Here is a 17,398-nt window from a genome sequence, read left to right on the forward strand (position 1 = left end):
TAATCTATAGCAATAGAAGTTAGAATAGTGGTTTTTCCTGGGGGTCAGAATGACTATTAACTGGAAAGGGACCAAGAGAACTTTTGAGGGTGATAGAAATTTCTGTAACTTGATCTGTGTGGTGATAACAAGACCATACAGATATATTAAAATTCATCAGACTGTACACTTAAGAATTGTATAATTATTGTACAAATTATTCTACATAAATTAAACCTCAATAAAGTACTGTTAGCATGAAAGAAAAACTACTTCACCAACTATACTTTAATTTTAAAAATACTAAAACCAAAATAAAGGAAAACTACTTTATAATTTTACTTTACAATATATATATTACATTTCAATCTCAATTAAATCCTGTCTTTCATCCTCATTTCATCCTCCAGACATCTTACTTGGTATTCCCTTCTCCCTCCATTTTAACTGTATGGACCCCATCTACCTTTCAAGGACTTCATACCACAACAATTCTTCAACTACTCCAGTCAACCCTGATATTCCCCTTTCTGCATGCCCTTGTACAAACTTCAGGTCAGTACCACACAGTTTATCACTTAGTTTTCCCAAATTGTTTAACTAATACTCAGGGTTGTTGTTTTTTTTTTTGTTTTGTTTTTTTTTAATTTTAATGGAAGCATAAAATACAAAAAAGTTCAAAATCTCGAGAACATAAATTTTCATAAACTAACTACATGTATGTTAACAACACAGATATCAAAAGCATGGAACACCCTGACACATCTAAGAGGGGAGGGAGGTGGGAAGAAATTAACCAAAGAACATATGTGCATATATGCATAGCCCATGGGCACAAACAACAATGTGAAGAAGGAGGGCTGGGTGGAGGGGGGAAAAGGGGAAGAAAATGGGAGACACTTATACTAATAAGAGAGAAATATGGTAATTGACAGTCACTCCGTGACGATCACAGCTAATCAGGAGGAAATATGCAAATTAGCAGGACAAAGATGGCGGCGGCCACGGAGCCAGCCGGAGTGGGCAGGAGGGTTGGGTCACCCCCGGCAACAGAGGAAGCCAAGTTTCCCACCCGCCTGGGCTGGCCGCCAAGGGAGGGGCCTGCAAATGGCCTTCAGCCCCTCACTCAGGAAGGCCACGCCACCATCAGGGTGAGGGTCCCCACTGGGGGTGTGTGGCCAGCCTGAAAATGGCCCTCAGCCCCTTACCCAGGCTGGCCACACCCCTATGGGGTGAGGGTCCCTGCTGGGGGGCATGGCCAGCCTGCAAACAGCCATCAGCTCCTCACCCAGTCTGGCCAGGCACCCCAGCGGGGACCCTCACCCCATGGGGGCATGGCTGTCCTGCAAACTACCCCAGCCCCTCGCCCAGACTGGCACCATCCCCAGTGGGGACCCCCACCCCAATGGGGGCATGGCCGGCCTGCAAACAACCACAGGCCCCTCGCCCAGGCTGCCCCACCCCCCAAGGGAACCCCCACCCTGATCCGGGACACCCTTCAGGGCAAACCAACCGGCCCCCATCCGTGCACCAGGCCTCTATCTATACTAATAAAAGGGTAATATGCTAATTAGACTGGGAGCCCTTCCAGGAGACCTTCTGGACGTTCTTCTGGACAAGGCCATGGTGGCAGGGCCAAGGTAGAGGCAGTTAGGGGCCAAGAGGGGAGGGCACTTGTTGGTAATCAGGCCGGGGGGGGGGGCCGGGGGGGTGATCAGGCCCGCAGGGGGGGCCAGTTGGGGGCGAGCAGGCCAGTGGGGGTGCAGTTGGGGGTGAGCAGGCCAGCAGGGGGGCAGTTGGGGGCAAGCAGGCTGGAGGGGAGGGCAGGCAGGGGTGAGCAGGCCGGTGGGGGAGAGCAGGCTAGCAGGGGGGGGTGGCAGTTGGGGGTGAGCAGGCTGGCAGAGGGGGGCAGTTAGGGGTGAGCAGGCCAGCAGGCAGAGTAGTTAGGGGCAATCAGGCAGGCAGGCAGGTGAGTGGTTAGGAACCAGCAGTCCTGGATTGCGAGAGGGATGTCTGACTGCCGGTTTAGGCCCGCTCCTACAGGGCACATACCTCGGTTACAGACTCCTCCCAGCCCGGGCCTTGGTTGGGGTGCATGCAGGAAGCAACCAATTGATGTGTTTCTCTCACATTGATGTTTCTCTCTGTCTTTCCCTCTCTCTTCCAATCTCCTTAAAAATCAATGGGGAAATATCTTCAAGTGAGGATTAACAAAAAAAGGAAAGAAGGGAGGGAGGGAGGGAGGGAATAAATTGAACAGACTGTGGAATCTCAGAGGGAAGGGGGAGGATGAATGGGTGGGAGGAAGAAATTAAGCAAAGAACTTATATGCATATATGCATAACCCAAGGACACAGACAAGAGTGTGAAGGCCTGGGGAGGAGGCGGGGGAGGGCTAGAAGGGGTCAATGAGGGGGGGAAAGGGGATATCTGTAATACTTTTAAACAATAAAGATAACTTTTTTAAAAAGAAAAAAAGAAACTTCAGAACATTAGCAACAACAGGCTCACTTCATGCCTCTTTCTAGACACTATTCCAAACAAGGGTAACCAATTACCTGACTTTCCAACACTATGTATTAATTCTACCTGCTTTTGGCATTTACATTTATGGAATCTTACAGTATGTACTACTTTATATCTTGCTTTAATTATTCAACATTATATATCAGAACATCCTTATTGCTTCAGTTCTTATTGTTCATTTTTTCTCGTTGCTGTATAATAACCCATTCTGTCATACTATCACAATATATTTTTATCATTTTTAATTGTGATAAAATACACATAACTAAAATTGACCTTGTTAACCATTTTTAAGTGTATGGTTCAGTAGTATTGATAGGGGCAGAAATAAAATGTTGGGGAACCAGCTAGAATTGTAAGAAATATTAATCATTCTGTTAACTGTGATTGTTTTATTCTGATTAAAGAAGGCACATTCTGATCTGACTGGCAGTTACACACACAGGACTTGGGGGAGGTCACCAGGAAATGCAGCCCACCCTCCTCATTTGGAGCTGCCTATTATCATGGAAAGATTAACAACTGTGTTGCAGAAACCAGAGCCAGAAACCAGAAATGCCAGCCCTTTAAAGACCGCAGACTTTGCATATTACTAGCCCTTTGAAGACCCCAGCCTTCTGCTTACCTATTAACCGCCCATTTGGCATACCCTTTGGCTATTTCCCCATGTAATCTTTGTCTTTTTTACCCAATTTAAGCAGCTGGCTTATCATAGTGTGCAGAGCAGATTTTTGTGGATGATCTGCTGCTCTCCCATACTGCTGGCAATATTGGAATAAACGCTCATATATGATTCAACCATATCTCTGTTTAATTGGCTCAAGTAGTGACAGGCAGCACAGACCCATTGTTTGTCCGTTTAAAGTATTAAGTACATTCACATTGTTGTGCAACCATCACCACTATACATGTCCAGAACTCTTTTAACCACGCAAAATTGAAGCTCTGTACCTATTAAAAAATAGCTCCCATGTTCCCCTCCCTTCAAACCCCTGTAGACATCATTCTACTTTCTATCTCTATGAATTTGACTATTCAAGTTACTTTATCTAAGTAGAATAATACAGTATTTGTCTTTTTGTGAATAGCTCATTTCAGTTAGCATAATGTCCTCAAGTATCATCTATCTTGTAGCATGAATCAGAATTTCCTTCCTTTTCTAAGCTGGTGGAGGCCATCCGGACCAACTACAACAACAGATACGATGAGATCCGCCGCCACTGGGGAGGCAACGTACTGGGGAGGCAACGTGCTGGGTCCAAAGTCGGTGGCCCGCATCGCCAAGCTGGAGAAGGCCAAGGCTAAGGAGCTGGCCACTAAGCTGGGCTAAGTGTGCACTGTTGAGTTTTCTGTACATAAAAGTAATAAAAATTCTCCTCAGCCAGCGTCTTGGAAAAAAAAAAAAAAAGAATTTCCTTCCTTTTCAAAGTTGAGTAATACTCCATTGTAATCACTTGTATTAATTTTATACTTTAAACATAAACATAAGGCCATGTTTTATATTTCTCTCTTATTCCACATCTATCACATTGCGATATACATAGGTATTCAGTTACATTTTCATTGATATACTATAATGGTAAGAAGCAGAAATGGATATTCAAAAAATTCCATTTTTCCCAGCCAGCATGGCTCAGTAGTTGAGTGTCGACCTATGAACCAGGTCACAGTTCAATTTCCGGTCAGGGCACATGCCCATATTGTGGGCTCTATCCCCATTGTGGGGTGTGCAGGAGGCAGCAGATCAACGATTCTCTCTCATCATTGATGTTTTAAATCTCTCCCTCTCCCTTCCTCTCTGAAATAAAAAAAAAAATGAATAAATTCCATTTTGCTATGGCAATTATTAAATTCGTTTTATATCAGGTTTGTTTACATGTAACATTTTGCTTGACTAAATATTAAAATTAACTCCCATACCAGCACATTCTATCTGGGTGGTTAGGGGAAAACCTAGAATTTTTTTTAAAATCTAGAATTTTTTAACATGCAATAATCAAAGCTAAAACTTATATAGCCAAACATTGTTTAAGCACTTTATACATATTAACTTATGGGTGCAAGAATCTACCCTACAGGTATTAATATATCAATTTTACAGAAACTAATGCACTGACATATTAAATGATGTGCCCAATAAATAACCTATTCACAAATGGGGGGATAGACTATTATAATTTTATAACAATAACATAAACTGTATTTCTTCTACCTACTTTTACAATATTTAACATGATCCTTACCAGCATTTCTGGCTCAACAGAATTCTTATCCATCTTCCCAATATCAAAGCTTTGGCTAATCATTTAAAAAGAAAAAAAAATATATTCATTTTAGATTACATTTTCAAGATTACATAATACTAAGAAGACATGGTATAATTATACTTTATTCCAACTTATCTATTTTGCTCTACAACAGATTATTAGACAACCAGTACATGAAAATCAATTGTATAAAGCATTACTTTCTAACTGCAAAAAGCCACAATTTTCTCAGAGTATATATCAAATAAATCAACACTATAATTATATTCTTGCCCTTTTCTATTTGACTATACTTATAAATATACTACATTAAACTAGCTTATATGTATATACTAGCTCTTACTTAATGGCGCATTTTAAAGTCTACGAAATATAAATGTATTTTTAAAATAAAACAAATACAGGATTTTCACAGAAACAAATGCTTTGAGAAGGCTAACCCCTATTTTGTAAAACTACTGTTCGGAATTCTCTGCTTTTCTTTAGACAGCCTCTTCTAAAAAATAATAACTTTGCTTTCCAACCTGCTTTAGGCTTCTTGAATAATAAGGAAGATAAACTTAGCTGTCTGACCTTGTAGGCCAGAGACCAGATACGCCCATACTCTCAATGTCATGCCAGGTGTATTTTTAATTGGAAAGAACTGTGTTGTTTTCAAGGCCATCAGCGAGATAACCACTAAGCACACATAGGGCAGGCTCTTTAATAAAAAGGGAAGTTCTGCTTGTAGCTTTGCTTAGAATTTGAATTCATTTTTCTCTGAGCCCACCGGTGAATAAAGTGCGACTCCAGACTCTCTGAGCATTGCTTGATTTATTCTGGTTTCTTGTAATAGCTTAGCAATATTTATTAAGCTTCACGACACCCTTGTGAAGGACTATTAATTCCATCTTGTAGCTGAAAGAACCTTTAGCAGTTAATTGATGTCTAATATTTCCTGCATTCGTATTAAAAATGAGTAAGGGGTTGGGGAGAAGAGAAATTTGATTTTCCATTTTCTGCTTTAATTACCAAACCACATTATCTATGGCACATTCTGATAACCACAACTAATATATTAGTATGAGCCTCAGGATTTCAAAACCTAACCTTACAAAGGAAAATAAAGATCATTTGCCATAAAATTGGTATTCCAAGGGAGACTGTCAATAAAATTTTGGTGAAATGAATTAAACTGAAGACATTACTTTGAAATATTCCTTTTTAAAAACTCTAAAAAGACCCAGAACTACCAAACTGAGTTTTCAGCTTGCTAACAAGGATACAATAATGGTGGCCTAGTCATTGTAAATCTCCTTTGGTACATTAAACCTTCTAAATTCAGTTTTTTAAGTTACCAACTGAGGATGGAACTTTTGTAACGGTGGTATAAGGAGTTCTTGAATCCTTTCCCCAATGAAACAACCATTTTCCTGTTAAAATCGTTAAAATAAATGACCACTTAAAGTCTCTTGAAATTGCCCTAAGGGTCTATAGCAAATGGAAAAATATTTATTTAAAACACAACTAAAATAGTGATAGTCTGTAGCATTTGAGCTCCTATCTCCTATCCATACCTGCTGCTATCCACACCAGCTCCATCTCAGAAGCTACTCCAGATGAATGCTGTCAAGAAGGTGGGAATTCCCTCTTGCTCTAGCTCCTAGACTCCGAAGCTATGGTTTCACCTAGGGAGGGGAGGGCTGCCAGCCTCTCTTGTCTTCCCCAGGCCTGTGCTGTGGAAGTGCTATTCAGGTCAGGTACAATGAAAGAGATGGGTCTTCCTTTCCCCACCCAGTTCTCACTCTTAGAGTAAGAGCTCTGTGCCAGGTGCAACAGATCAAGAATATTAGACCCCTGGTTACCTTCACCCAGGCTGACTCATTGGACAGAGCTTCCATGCCAGGTGGGCATGCTAATAAGATCAGGGACAACCATCTCCTCAGCATCCACTCATAGAGCAAGGGTATCACTCCAGGAGAAGCATGCGAAGCTCCTGCCACTAACTCCAGTAGGGTGGCACAGAGGTTCTTCCCAGGGGAGGAAGCAGGCAATGAAGTGGAAGATCTCAGCATCCCTGCCTGAAGGGACTGACTATTTAGAACAGAGCAGGAGATGTTCCTGCCTAAGGGGCATTGTCAAAATCAATGGAGATCTTGCCGGTGAGCAATTAAGAGGGGACTGGTAGCTCCATGATAATAGTGGCAACAAGTGGGGGAAAAAACAGCCAGAAGTTTAACACAGGGGAAAGAGATAGCCAAGAACAATCCTGGGTTCACATTCATCCCTGAGGATACAGAAGGCTATGCATACTGATCCATCAGCAAAGAGCCTGTGAGGCTGAATGGCTCAAATGGCTTCAGGAGAACCTCTTCCCAAACAATAACTGAAAATTAAGGTACTCTGATGCAGGGTGAGAGTATGAATCCCAAGAAAAAAATATTCATTTAATGTGAACCTCAAGAAGGAATTTATCTGCTTGAAATGGACTCCCCATAGTCAAACAAGGGTCCAAAGTCTATAAATAATAAGAGCCTAGCGGCCATTTGCTGACAGGAGCTTCTCGAGTACTCTGTATTCCAGAAAGAACCTCAGACTGAACTCGGCCTCCCACACTATGCCTATTTGTTTACACCGTCTGAGTCGACCACTGCAGGAAAGCCATGGTTTCATCTTTCCACCAATGGACTGAGACCTCCCCTGTTTAATCAAAACTGCACAATTTAGGTACCTCATTTACATAAAACAGGCTGAATTGAGAATCTGGATGGGAACTTTTTAAATTGAATATATTAGGGTGGGATGGGAATGGGGGGATGAGGACAAATATGTGATACCTTAATAAAGAAATTAAAAATATATATATATATATATTAGGGTGACATTGGTTCACAAAACCAATACAGGTTTCACAAGTACAAAATTCACCAAAAAAATCATCTGCACACTGAATGGTGCACCCATTGCCAACACAAAGTTTCTTTCTTTCTTTCTTTCTTTCTTTCTTTCTTTCTTTCTTTCTTTCTTTCTTTCTTTCTTCTTTCTTTCTTTCTTTAATATATTTTTATTGATTTCAGAGAGGAAAGAAGAGGGAGACAGAGATAGAAACATCAATGATGAGAGAGAGTCATTGATTGGCTGCCTCCTGCACGACCCCACTGGGGACCTAGCCCACAACCCAGGCATGTGCCCTTGACCAGAACTGAACCTGGGACTCTTCAGTCCACAGGCCGATGCTCTATTCACTGAGCCAAACCAGGTAGGGCACAAAATTTCTTTCTATCTGCTGGGCAGGAACTTTTGCTATAAAAGATGGCCTCCCTTTGTCTCAATGGCACACAATTTAAATTGCTACCTGAATATTTTTCCCAGGCTGCCACTCCTTTTTTACTTAAACAAATGCCTTTTATTCTCTACTAAAGGCCCGGTGCATGAAATTCATGTATGGGGGTGGGGTGAGAGTCCCTCGGCCTGGTCTGCGCCCTCTCACAGTCCGGGACCCCTTGCTCCTTACTGCCTGCCTGCTCACTGCTCCTTAGCTCCTTAGGAGGCGTGAGAGGCTCTTGCCACTGCCACTGCACTCACCAGCCATGAGCCCAGCTTCTGGCTGAGCAGCGCTCCCCCTATGGGAGTGCACTGACTACCAGGAGGCAGCTCCTGTGTTTAGCATCTGCCCCCTGGTGGTCAGTGCACTTCAGAGCGACCAGTCATTCTGGTCATTCTGCCATAATGGTCGCTTAGGCTTTTATTATATAGATTACAATCTAAAATTAATGTTGATTTACAATGGTAAGGAATCCAAGCTTAAAAACCAAATCACAGCTTTGGATTTAGGTTCTATATGTAAAGGGCTTAGAAGTTACTACCCCATTCTAACAAGTAAAAAAGCAGAAAAGACTAAAAAATCAAGAACTCTTCTTAGATCCATAAGAGAAGGAAAGGCACAGGGTAAACCACTGCCCTCAAGATTGGAGAGATGGACAGGCAAATCAAGGAGTTGTGACCTACCACAGGAAAGATTCACAAGCAGAAACTGCCAAGGAAACCAGTGCTGGAACAGAAAATTGTGAACTGTAAAATTGATAGATTGCTAGAAGTTCAGTGTAGAAAAGTCTGAGAGTTACAAACACCAGGGGAATATAGTCATAGAGGATGACCCACAATATTGTTAGATTGACCTATAAAAGCAAATATCATAAAAATATCCCCTTGGACTTTGGCAGGAAGAGGCTAAAAGAAACTATTCTGAAATACCCCAAAGCACCCTGTTCATCTTAACAAGGTCTGGTCTGATGGGAAACTAGTTAACTAGAGCCTAACTGACCTGGGGAAAAGAAATATTCACCTCCACCCCACTCTAGCTATTATGTACCACCTAAAAGAGAAGAAAAAACTGAGAAACACTTTTGAAGTTCACAGTTCAGAAGCATAGGCTTATCAAATGACTGAGAAATATTCATAGGACTACAGAACTCTTCAATTCTCCCCAAACCTAACCACTGCATTACTAAAGGCCTATTTACACAGTTCCTTTTACTCAGTGGAACATGTCCACCTATGAAGAAAAATTAAGGGATATACCAAAAGGCAAAAAACAATTTTAAGAGACAGAGAAAGCATCAGGACTAGACATGGCAGAGATGTTGAAATTATCAGGTTGGACATTCAAAATAACTATGGTTAATACAATAGGAGGTAATGAATAAAAGTAGACAGATGGGCAAAAAGTAAGCCCAGAATTTTCAGACAGAAGAGTGGGGGTCCTAAACCAGCTCTCATGGGGCATTAAAACTCAGCTGAAGCCAACGACACTTCATTTTTTAATTTTTATTTTATTTATTTTTTTGCACCCCTTCCTCTCTTCTTTTTCTATCCCATTTTCTGCTCCTTTTTCCTTTTTAGTTTTTCTCTTTCCTTACTTTTTCCCCTTTTTAAAAACTGATATTCCTTATCTATCTGATTTGTTATTATTCTAGCCTCTGTTGTTTTGTTCATATATATAATTTCCTCTTCCCTGCTCCTACTCAATTTCCCTTTCTCTTTTCTTTTTTTTCACTACTTAATTTTTCTAACCTTTCTCTCTCTTCTCTTTATCTTTTATTATTTTCCTAATTTCTAAACTTGGTTCACTTCCTAAATTTAGGCCTATCTGCTCTCTCCTCTACTCTCCTTTTCAATTTTTTTCTTTCTTGCCTACTTATTTCTTTTTTCCCTCCTTAATTATAAACTGTGGTCTTTCTCCTATTCCTTTAATTGTTTAATGCTATTTTCTTTATTTTAAGCTCTGCATCTACAGATTCTTTCCCCCCTCCCCCTTTCTCAGGGTGTTTTTTGTTTGTGCTTTTGGTTTATTTGTTTTGTTGTGTTTTCCCCCAAAATTTTTCTTTCTTTTTTGCCTATCATTCTTGCTCTCTTTTCTCTTTCCTAATTCCCTATTCAATGGTGGTCACTTTTGTTAGAGTTACAGGGGTTTTGTGCACATTTGTGTTCTGTTCCTTCTGTGCTGTACCTTGTCTTGTTGTATTTTGTGCTGTTCAGTCAGAACCTCCACAATGGCTGGCACAACATGGTATGGAGTGAGTGACATAATCAGATACCCTGAGAGAAGACTCCACTGATGAACGGGACAATAACATTCAAGACCCAACTACATCAGGAGAACACAAATATCTCAAGTAGGGGGCCTCCCTAGAACACCCAGCCCAGGAGATCTGAAAGACTACTTCACTGGGTCCCACAAAATACCCTACCTAATAAAATAGTAATATGCAAATTGACCGCACCTTCACTACGCCCAACAGCCTAAGCCACGCCCAACAGCCAATCAGGGCGAGTATGCAAATTACCCAACAAAGATGGCAGTTAATTTGCATACGCTGAGCGAGGGAGGAGTGAAGACTGAAGACAACTTGGAAGAGGGAGGAAAAGCGGAAAGCAAGGTGGCTGCCAGAGGGAAAGCCCGGGCGGGGTGGAGCGGGGCGGAGTAGGGCGGAGCGGAGCGGAGTGGGGCTGGCGCGGCGGCCGCAACGGCGGTGGCGGCAGTGGCAGCGCACATGGCCACAGTGGCCGCTTGCAGGATTCTTCCTGCAAATGGGCTACTAGTCTACTACATAAGATCAACCCACAAAATCTGGGTGGCATAGTAGTTTAATCTAATACACAGAAACAAATACAAAGGAACAGCAAAAATTGGGAGACAAAGAAACAACCCACAAATGAAAGAAAAGGAGGAAACATGGATAAAGAAACTAAATGAAACGGAGGCAAGTATTTTGTCAGAGAAAGAATTCAGAGTAATGGTTATGAGGAAGCTCAAATATCTGGATGAGAAATACATGCAACTCACTGAGAATTATAAGGGGCTGAATGAGAAATACACCAACATGAGGAAGAAACAGAGGAAATGAAGAATGACATAGATATAACCAAGAACACAATGGAAGGTTTCAACAGTAGACCAGAAGCGAAACACTGAATCAGTGAGTGAGAAGACAAGGTAGAAATAAACACCCGAGTAGAGCATCAACTGGGAAAAAAAATTAAAAAGCAGGAGGAGAGAATAATGGACCTTTCAGACAATATGAAATGAAACAACATTTGCATAATAGGGGTGCCAGAAGGAGAGGATGCTGAACAAGAAATAGAAAACCTGTTTGAAGAAATAATGACAGATTGGAGAAGGAAGATGGCAGCTGGCAGGACAGAGGTGAGGGAGAGGAAGTGAGTGAGTGAGGGTATGAAAGGAGAGTGTGGATGTGTGTGGTGTGTGTGTGAGTAAGGGACAGTTAAAGCCCCGTAGGAGCAGCAGGGGCTGGTAGACCAGGCTCTCTTAGACAAGGAGAGACTACCACTGCTGAGAGCACTCTCCAGACTGGGGGACTCCAGCATGGAGCCCACACCATCTTGAAGGGGAGAACGGCATTTTTTAGGAACTCATCAGCACCACCAACCAGACAGGCCTTGGAAAAGCCCTGCGACCCTGCAGCCACTCCAGCCAAAATCCTGCTGCCCCACCCACAGACCCATGAACCCTGGGAACTCCACCTCCAAAGGTGCACTGCTCGGCAGCAGTAAGTGCAACCTTTCCCTCCCCAGCGGCAGAACTCTGGACAAAACATTCGTGCGTTTCCAGTGCACACAGGCAGCCAGGGCAATCCACTCTGTAGGGAGTGCCTGGGAGCCACTGGGAGCCCCCGCATGTGTGATTTTTGTAAAGACAAGAGCGCGCGGCCCTGCAGTAGAAATTCTGAACTCCCTCTTCCTGAATAACTGCCCACGGACACACCAGCTGTGCAACTTCAGGGCCAGGGCCCCTCAGAGTGCGTCAGAGCTCTGCGCAGGCAAACTCACCACCACAGACAAGGGAAGGCACCCTGAGCCCATATGTCCAGAGGGTCCTCTGGGGAGCTGCTTTGAGCCCTTGCTGGGTGTGATTCTGTACAGACAAGGACGTGCTGCCCCGCAGTAGAAAATCTGAATTCCCTCTTCCTGAATAACTGCCCACATTCACCCCAGCTGTTCAACCTCAGTGCCAGGACCCCTCAGAGTGCGTCAGAGCTCTGCACTGGCAAACACACCTCCACAGATGCAAATTTCCAACAGGCAAGCACCCTGAGCCCATCTACCCACAGGGCACTAGTGAGAGCCACTGTGAGCTCTCCTTGGGTGTGATCTTGGACAAACAGGGGCACACTGCCCCCCAGGCAGTAGAAATTCGGAATTCACTCATCCTGGAGACCTGCCCACAGGTGGCTCAATTATGCGGCTACACTGCCAGGGCCCTTCAGAGAGCTTCAGAGTGACTCGCAGGCAAATGTACTGTGGGAACCCCTGTGAGCCGCCAATGGGAGTGAGCGCCTATCAACCACACATACAGCAGCAAAAGCTGAGTCTGCCCACCCCACAACTACAGAACTCTGGACACAACAGTCACACCTTTCCAGAGTGCAGGACCCCTGAACCCCATCACCCCAACAGACGGTTCCTGGGTGCCACTGTGAGTCCCCGCTGGGCACACATGATTTCAACTAAGGGTGCAAGACAGCAAAAATTGGGACATCCCCCTCCACGGCTGCTGACTTCTCGATACCGCAGTTGTGCCTCTCAAGCTTGCAGGCCTACAGCAAGAGAACCCAAATAGCTCAAGGAGGGAGCTACACTAGATTACCAAGCCCAGGAGAACTGAGAGAATACAACAGTAGCACCATCCCCAAAAGAACCTGGGAAGCAAAGCAATTGGATCTACAATTAAAACATTACAGGAAGACGTGGGAAGACAAAAAAGCAAAACCCAAAAGAAAGAAAAAGAGGAATCACCAGAAAAGGAGTTAAGTGAAATTGAGACTAGCAGCTTAACAGAGAAAGAATTCAGAGTAATGGTTATAAGGATGTTTAAACGGCTGGATGACAAATACACACAACTCAATGAGAATTATAAGGAACTGAATGAGAATGTCGCCAACATGAAAAAGAACCAAGAGGAGATAAAAAACGACATAGCTGCAATAAAGAACACAATGGAAGGCTTAAACGGTAGACTAGAAGAGGCTGAGGACCACATCAGCGAATTAGAAGTCAAGGTAGGAAAAAACACACAAACACAGCAGCAACTAGAAAGAAGATTTTAAAAGCAAGAGAAGAGCCTAAGGGAGCTTTGGAACAACACAAAACGAAACAATATTCACAATAGGGGTACCAGAAGGAGAGGAAGAGAAGCAAGGAATAGGAAACCTGTTTGAAGAAATAATGACAGAAAACTTCCCTGATACTGGCAAGAAAAATACCATGCAAGTCCAAGAAGCACATAGAGTCCCAAACAAGATGAACCTTAAAAGACTGACACTAAGACACATCATAATTAAATTGGCAAACACCAACTAAAAAGTAAGAATCTTAAAGGCTGCCAGAGAGAGACAGAAAATTACCTACAAGGGTTCTCCTATCAGAATATCAACTGATTTCTCAACAGAAACACACCAGGCCAGAAGGGAATGGAATGAAATTTACAAAGTGATGCAAAACAAGGGACTGAATCCAAGAACACTATACCCAGCAAGGCTATCATTCAAAATTGAAGGTGGAATTAGGAGCTTCACAGACAAAAAAGGACAAAGAAAGTTTATCACTACCAAGCCAGCAATGCAAGAAATGCTGAAGGGACTGCTGTAAAAATAAGAAAGAGAAAGGCAAGAAGAAACACAAACATTAAGGAAAAATATGACAACAAACATGTACTTGTCAATAACATTAAAGATAACTGGATTAAATGCACCAATCAAAAGACACAGGGTAGCTGAATGGATAAGAAAACATGACCTATATATTTGCTGTCTGCAAGATACCCACCTCAGAACAAAAGATTCACACAGACTGAGAGTGAAGCAATAGAAAATTTTTTTTCAGGTAAATGGAAATGAGAAAAAAGCTGGGGTTGCGATACTTATATGTGATAAAATAGACCTCAAAGTAAAGGCCATAACAAGAGATAAGGAAGGCCACTACATAATACTAAAGGGAACAATTCAACAAGAAGATATAACTATGGTAAACATATATGCACCCAATACAGGAGCACCCAAATACATAAAACAACTTCTGGAAGATATCAAGAGAGAAATTGATAGCAATACAGTCATAGTAGGGGACTTTAATACACCACTGAAACCATTGGATAAATCAACCAAACAAAAAATAAGCAGAGAAACAGCAATCCTAAATGACACACTAGATCAGATGGACTTAATTGACATCTTTAGAACATTCCACAGAAATGCCAAAGCCAAAGAATATACATTCTTCTCCAGTGCACATGGAACATTTTCAAGGATAGACCACATATTAGTACACAGGCAAAGTCTCTTCAAATTCAAGAAGATAGAAATCATATCAAGCATCTTCTCAGATCTCAATGGCATAAAACTGGAAATCAACTACAATAAAAGCAATCCCCCCCAAAAATCAAACACTTGGAGACTAAATAGCATGCTATTGAACAATGACTGGGTTACCAGAGAGATCAAAGAAGAATTTTTAAAAAATCATGGCAACAAATGAAAATCAAAACACAACTATCCAAAATCTATGGGACACAGCAAAAGCAGTCCTGAGAGGGAAGTTCATAGCTCTACAAGTCTACTGCAAAAAAACAAGAAACAATGGTAATAAATTATCTAAACCTACAACTCAAGGAGTTAGAATGAGATCAACAATGAAAGCCCAGTGTAAGCAGAACGAAGGAAATAATAAAGATCAGAGCGGAGATAAACAACAAAGAGACCAAAGAAACAATACAAAAGATCAACAAAACCAAGAGTCGGTTCTTTGAAAGGATAAACAATATTGATGAACCTCTAGCCAGGATCACCAAGAAGGAAAGAGAGAGAATGCAAATAAACAAAATCAGAAATGAAAGAGGAGAAATAAAAACAGACCCCACAGAAATACAAAGGATTGTTAAAAAATATTATGAACAACTCTATTCCAACAAACCAGACAACCTGGAGGAAATTGACATATTCCTAGAAAAATACAACCTTCCAAACCTCAATCAGGAAGAATCTAAAAATCTCAATAGGCCAATAACTATGGAAGAAATTGAATCCGTCATTAAAAAGCTTCCAGCAAACAAAAGCCCGGGGCCAGACGGCTACACAGGGGAGTTTTACCAAACATTCAAGGAAGAACTAAAATCTACCCTCCTCAGACTATTAGAAAAAATTAAAGAGGAAGGAACACTTCAAGGCTCCTTCTATGAAGCCAGCAACACCCTAATACCAAAACCAGATAAAGACAACACAATGAAAGAGAATTACAGGCCAATATCCCTCATGAACATAAATGCCAAAATGCTCAACAAAATTCTAGCAAATAGGATCCAGCAGTACATCAGAAGATCATATATCATGACCAAGTAGGATTTATCCCAGGGATGCAAGAGTATCCTCAAATCAATAAACATGATATATCCCATAAACAAATTGAGAGATAAAAACCACATAGTCATATCAATTGATGCAGAAAAAGCATTTGACAAAATCCAACACTGATTTTTGATAAAAACTCACAGCAAGGTGGGAATAGAAGGATCATACCTCAACATAATAAAAGCCATATATGACAAACCCACAGCCAACATCATACTCAATTGACATAAACTAAAATCATTTCCCTTTAGAACAGGAACAAGACAGGGATGCCCGCTTTCACCACTCCTGTTCAGCATAGTACTGGAAGTACTAGCCATTGCAATTAGACAAGAAGAAGAAATAAAAGGCATCCAAATTGGAAAAGAAGAAGTAAAACTGTCCTTATTCGCAGATGACATGAAACTGTACATAGAAAACGCTCAAAACTCCATCAAAAAATTATTAGACTTAATAAATGAATTTGGCAATGTAGCAGGATACAAAATTAACGCCAAGAAAGCTATGGCATTTCTATACACCAATAGTGAACATACAGAAAGAGAGACTAAGAAAACAATCCCATTTACCTTTGCACCAAAAACATTAAGATACCTAGGAATAAACTTAACTAAGGAGGTAAAAGACCTCTACTCAGAAAACTACAAGACATTGAAAAAAGAGATAGAGTAAGACATAAATAGATGAAAGAGCATACCGTGTTCATGGATTGGTAGAATTAACATCATTAAAATGTCCATACTAACCAAAGCAATCTATAGATTCAATGCACTCCCCATTAAAATACCAACAGCACATTTCACAGACCTAGAAAGAACTCTCCAAAAATTTGTCTGGAATAAATAAAGACCCCGAATAGCCACAGCAATCCTGAGAAAGAAGAACAAAGTAGGAGGGATCTCAATACCAGATTTCAAGGTGTATTAAAAAGCCACTGCCCTCAAAACAGCCTGGTACTGGCACAAGAACAGGCATATAGATCAATGGAATAGAATAGAGAACCCAGATATCGACCCCAACCAGTATGTTCAATTAATATTTGACAAAAGAGTCATGAACATACAATGGAGTCAAGACAGTCTCTTTAATAAATGGTGTTGGGAAAATTGGTTAGATACATGCAAAAAAATGAAACTAGACCACCAACTTACACCATACACAAAAATAAACTTAAAATAGATAAAGGACTTAAACATAAGACAGGAAACCATAAAAATACTAGAAGAATCCACAGGCAGCAAAATCTCAGACATATGCCGAAGCAATTTCCTCACTGATACCACTCCTAGGGCAATGGAAACTAAAGAGAAAATAAACAAATGGGACTACATCAAAATAAAAAGCTTTTGCACAGCAAAAGAAACCATGAACAGGAAGATGGCGACCGGCAGGAAGGTAGGGAGGGAGAGTGTGTGATCGAGTGAAAGAGTGATAGAGGTGTGTGTGGACGTGTGTGGGTGTGTTTGTGAGTGAAATAGGGACAGTTAGACCCTGCAGTTCTTCCAGGGGGCTTCCATTCCAGGCAGTCTTAGTTGGCAAAACCCTGTGGCCTCTGCAAACACTCCGGAGAGGACACCAGCGGCACAGAGAACCCGCCATCTTTAAGAACAGAACTGCTAGAGACTAGAATCCTAGCCTCGCCACCACCCCGTCTGGTCTCGGAAGCAAACCTGGACACTACAGCCACTCTGGTACAAGACCTGCCACCCCAGCTGCAGATGCGCG

General features: G+C 41.8%; 1 protein-coding gene across 1 annotated transcript in view; it reads right to left on the bottom strand.

Moving 5' to 3' along the window:
- TEX11 (testis expressed 11) overlaps positions 1–17,398 on the bottom strand; it is a 479,256-nt gene that overhangs the window by 312,467 nt on the left and 149,391 nt on the right. The window contains exon 9 of the mRNA XM_054718924.1: positions 4,749–4,803. Coding sequence (XP_054574899.1) covers positions 4,749–4,803 — 55 coding nt within the window. The remainder of the gene's footprint in view (positions 1–4,748; positions 4,804–17,398) is intronic.

The sequence above is a fragment of the Eptesicus fuscus genome, chromosome 1, assembly GCF_027574615.1.
Source record: "Eptesicus fuscus isolate TK198812 chromosome 1, DD_ASM_mEF_20220401, whole genome shotgun sequence".
NCBI classification, from domain to species: Eukaryota; Metazoa; Chordata; class Mammalia; order Chiroptera; family Vespertilionidae; genus Eptesicus; species Eptesicus fuscus.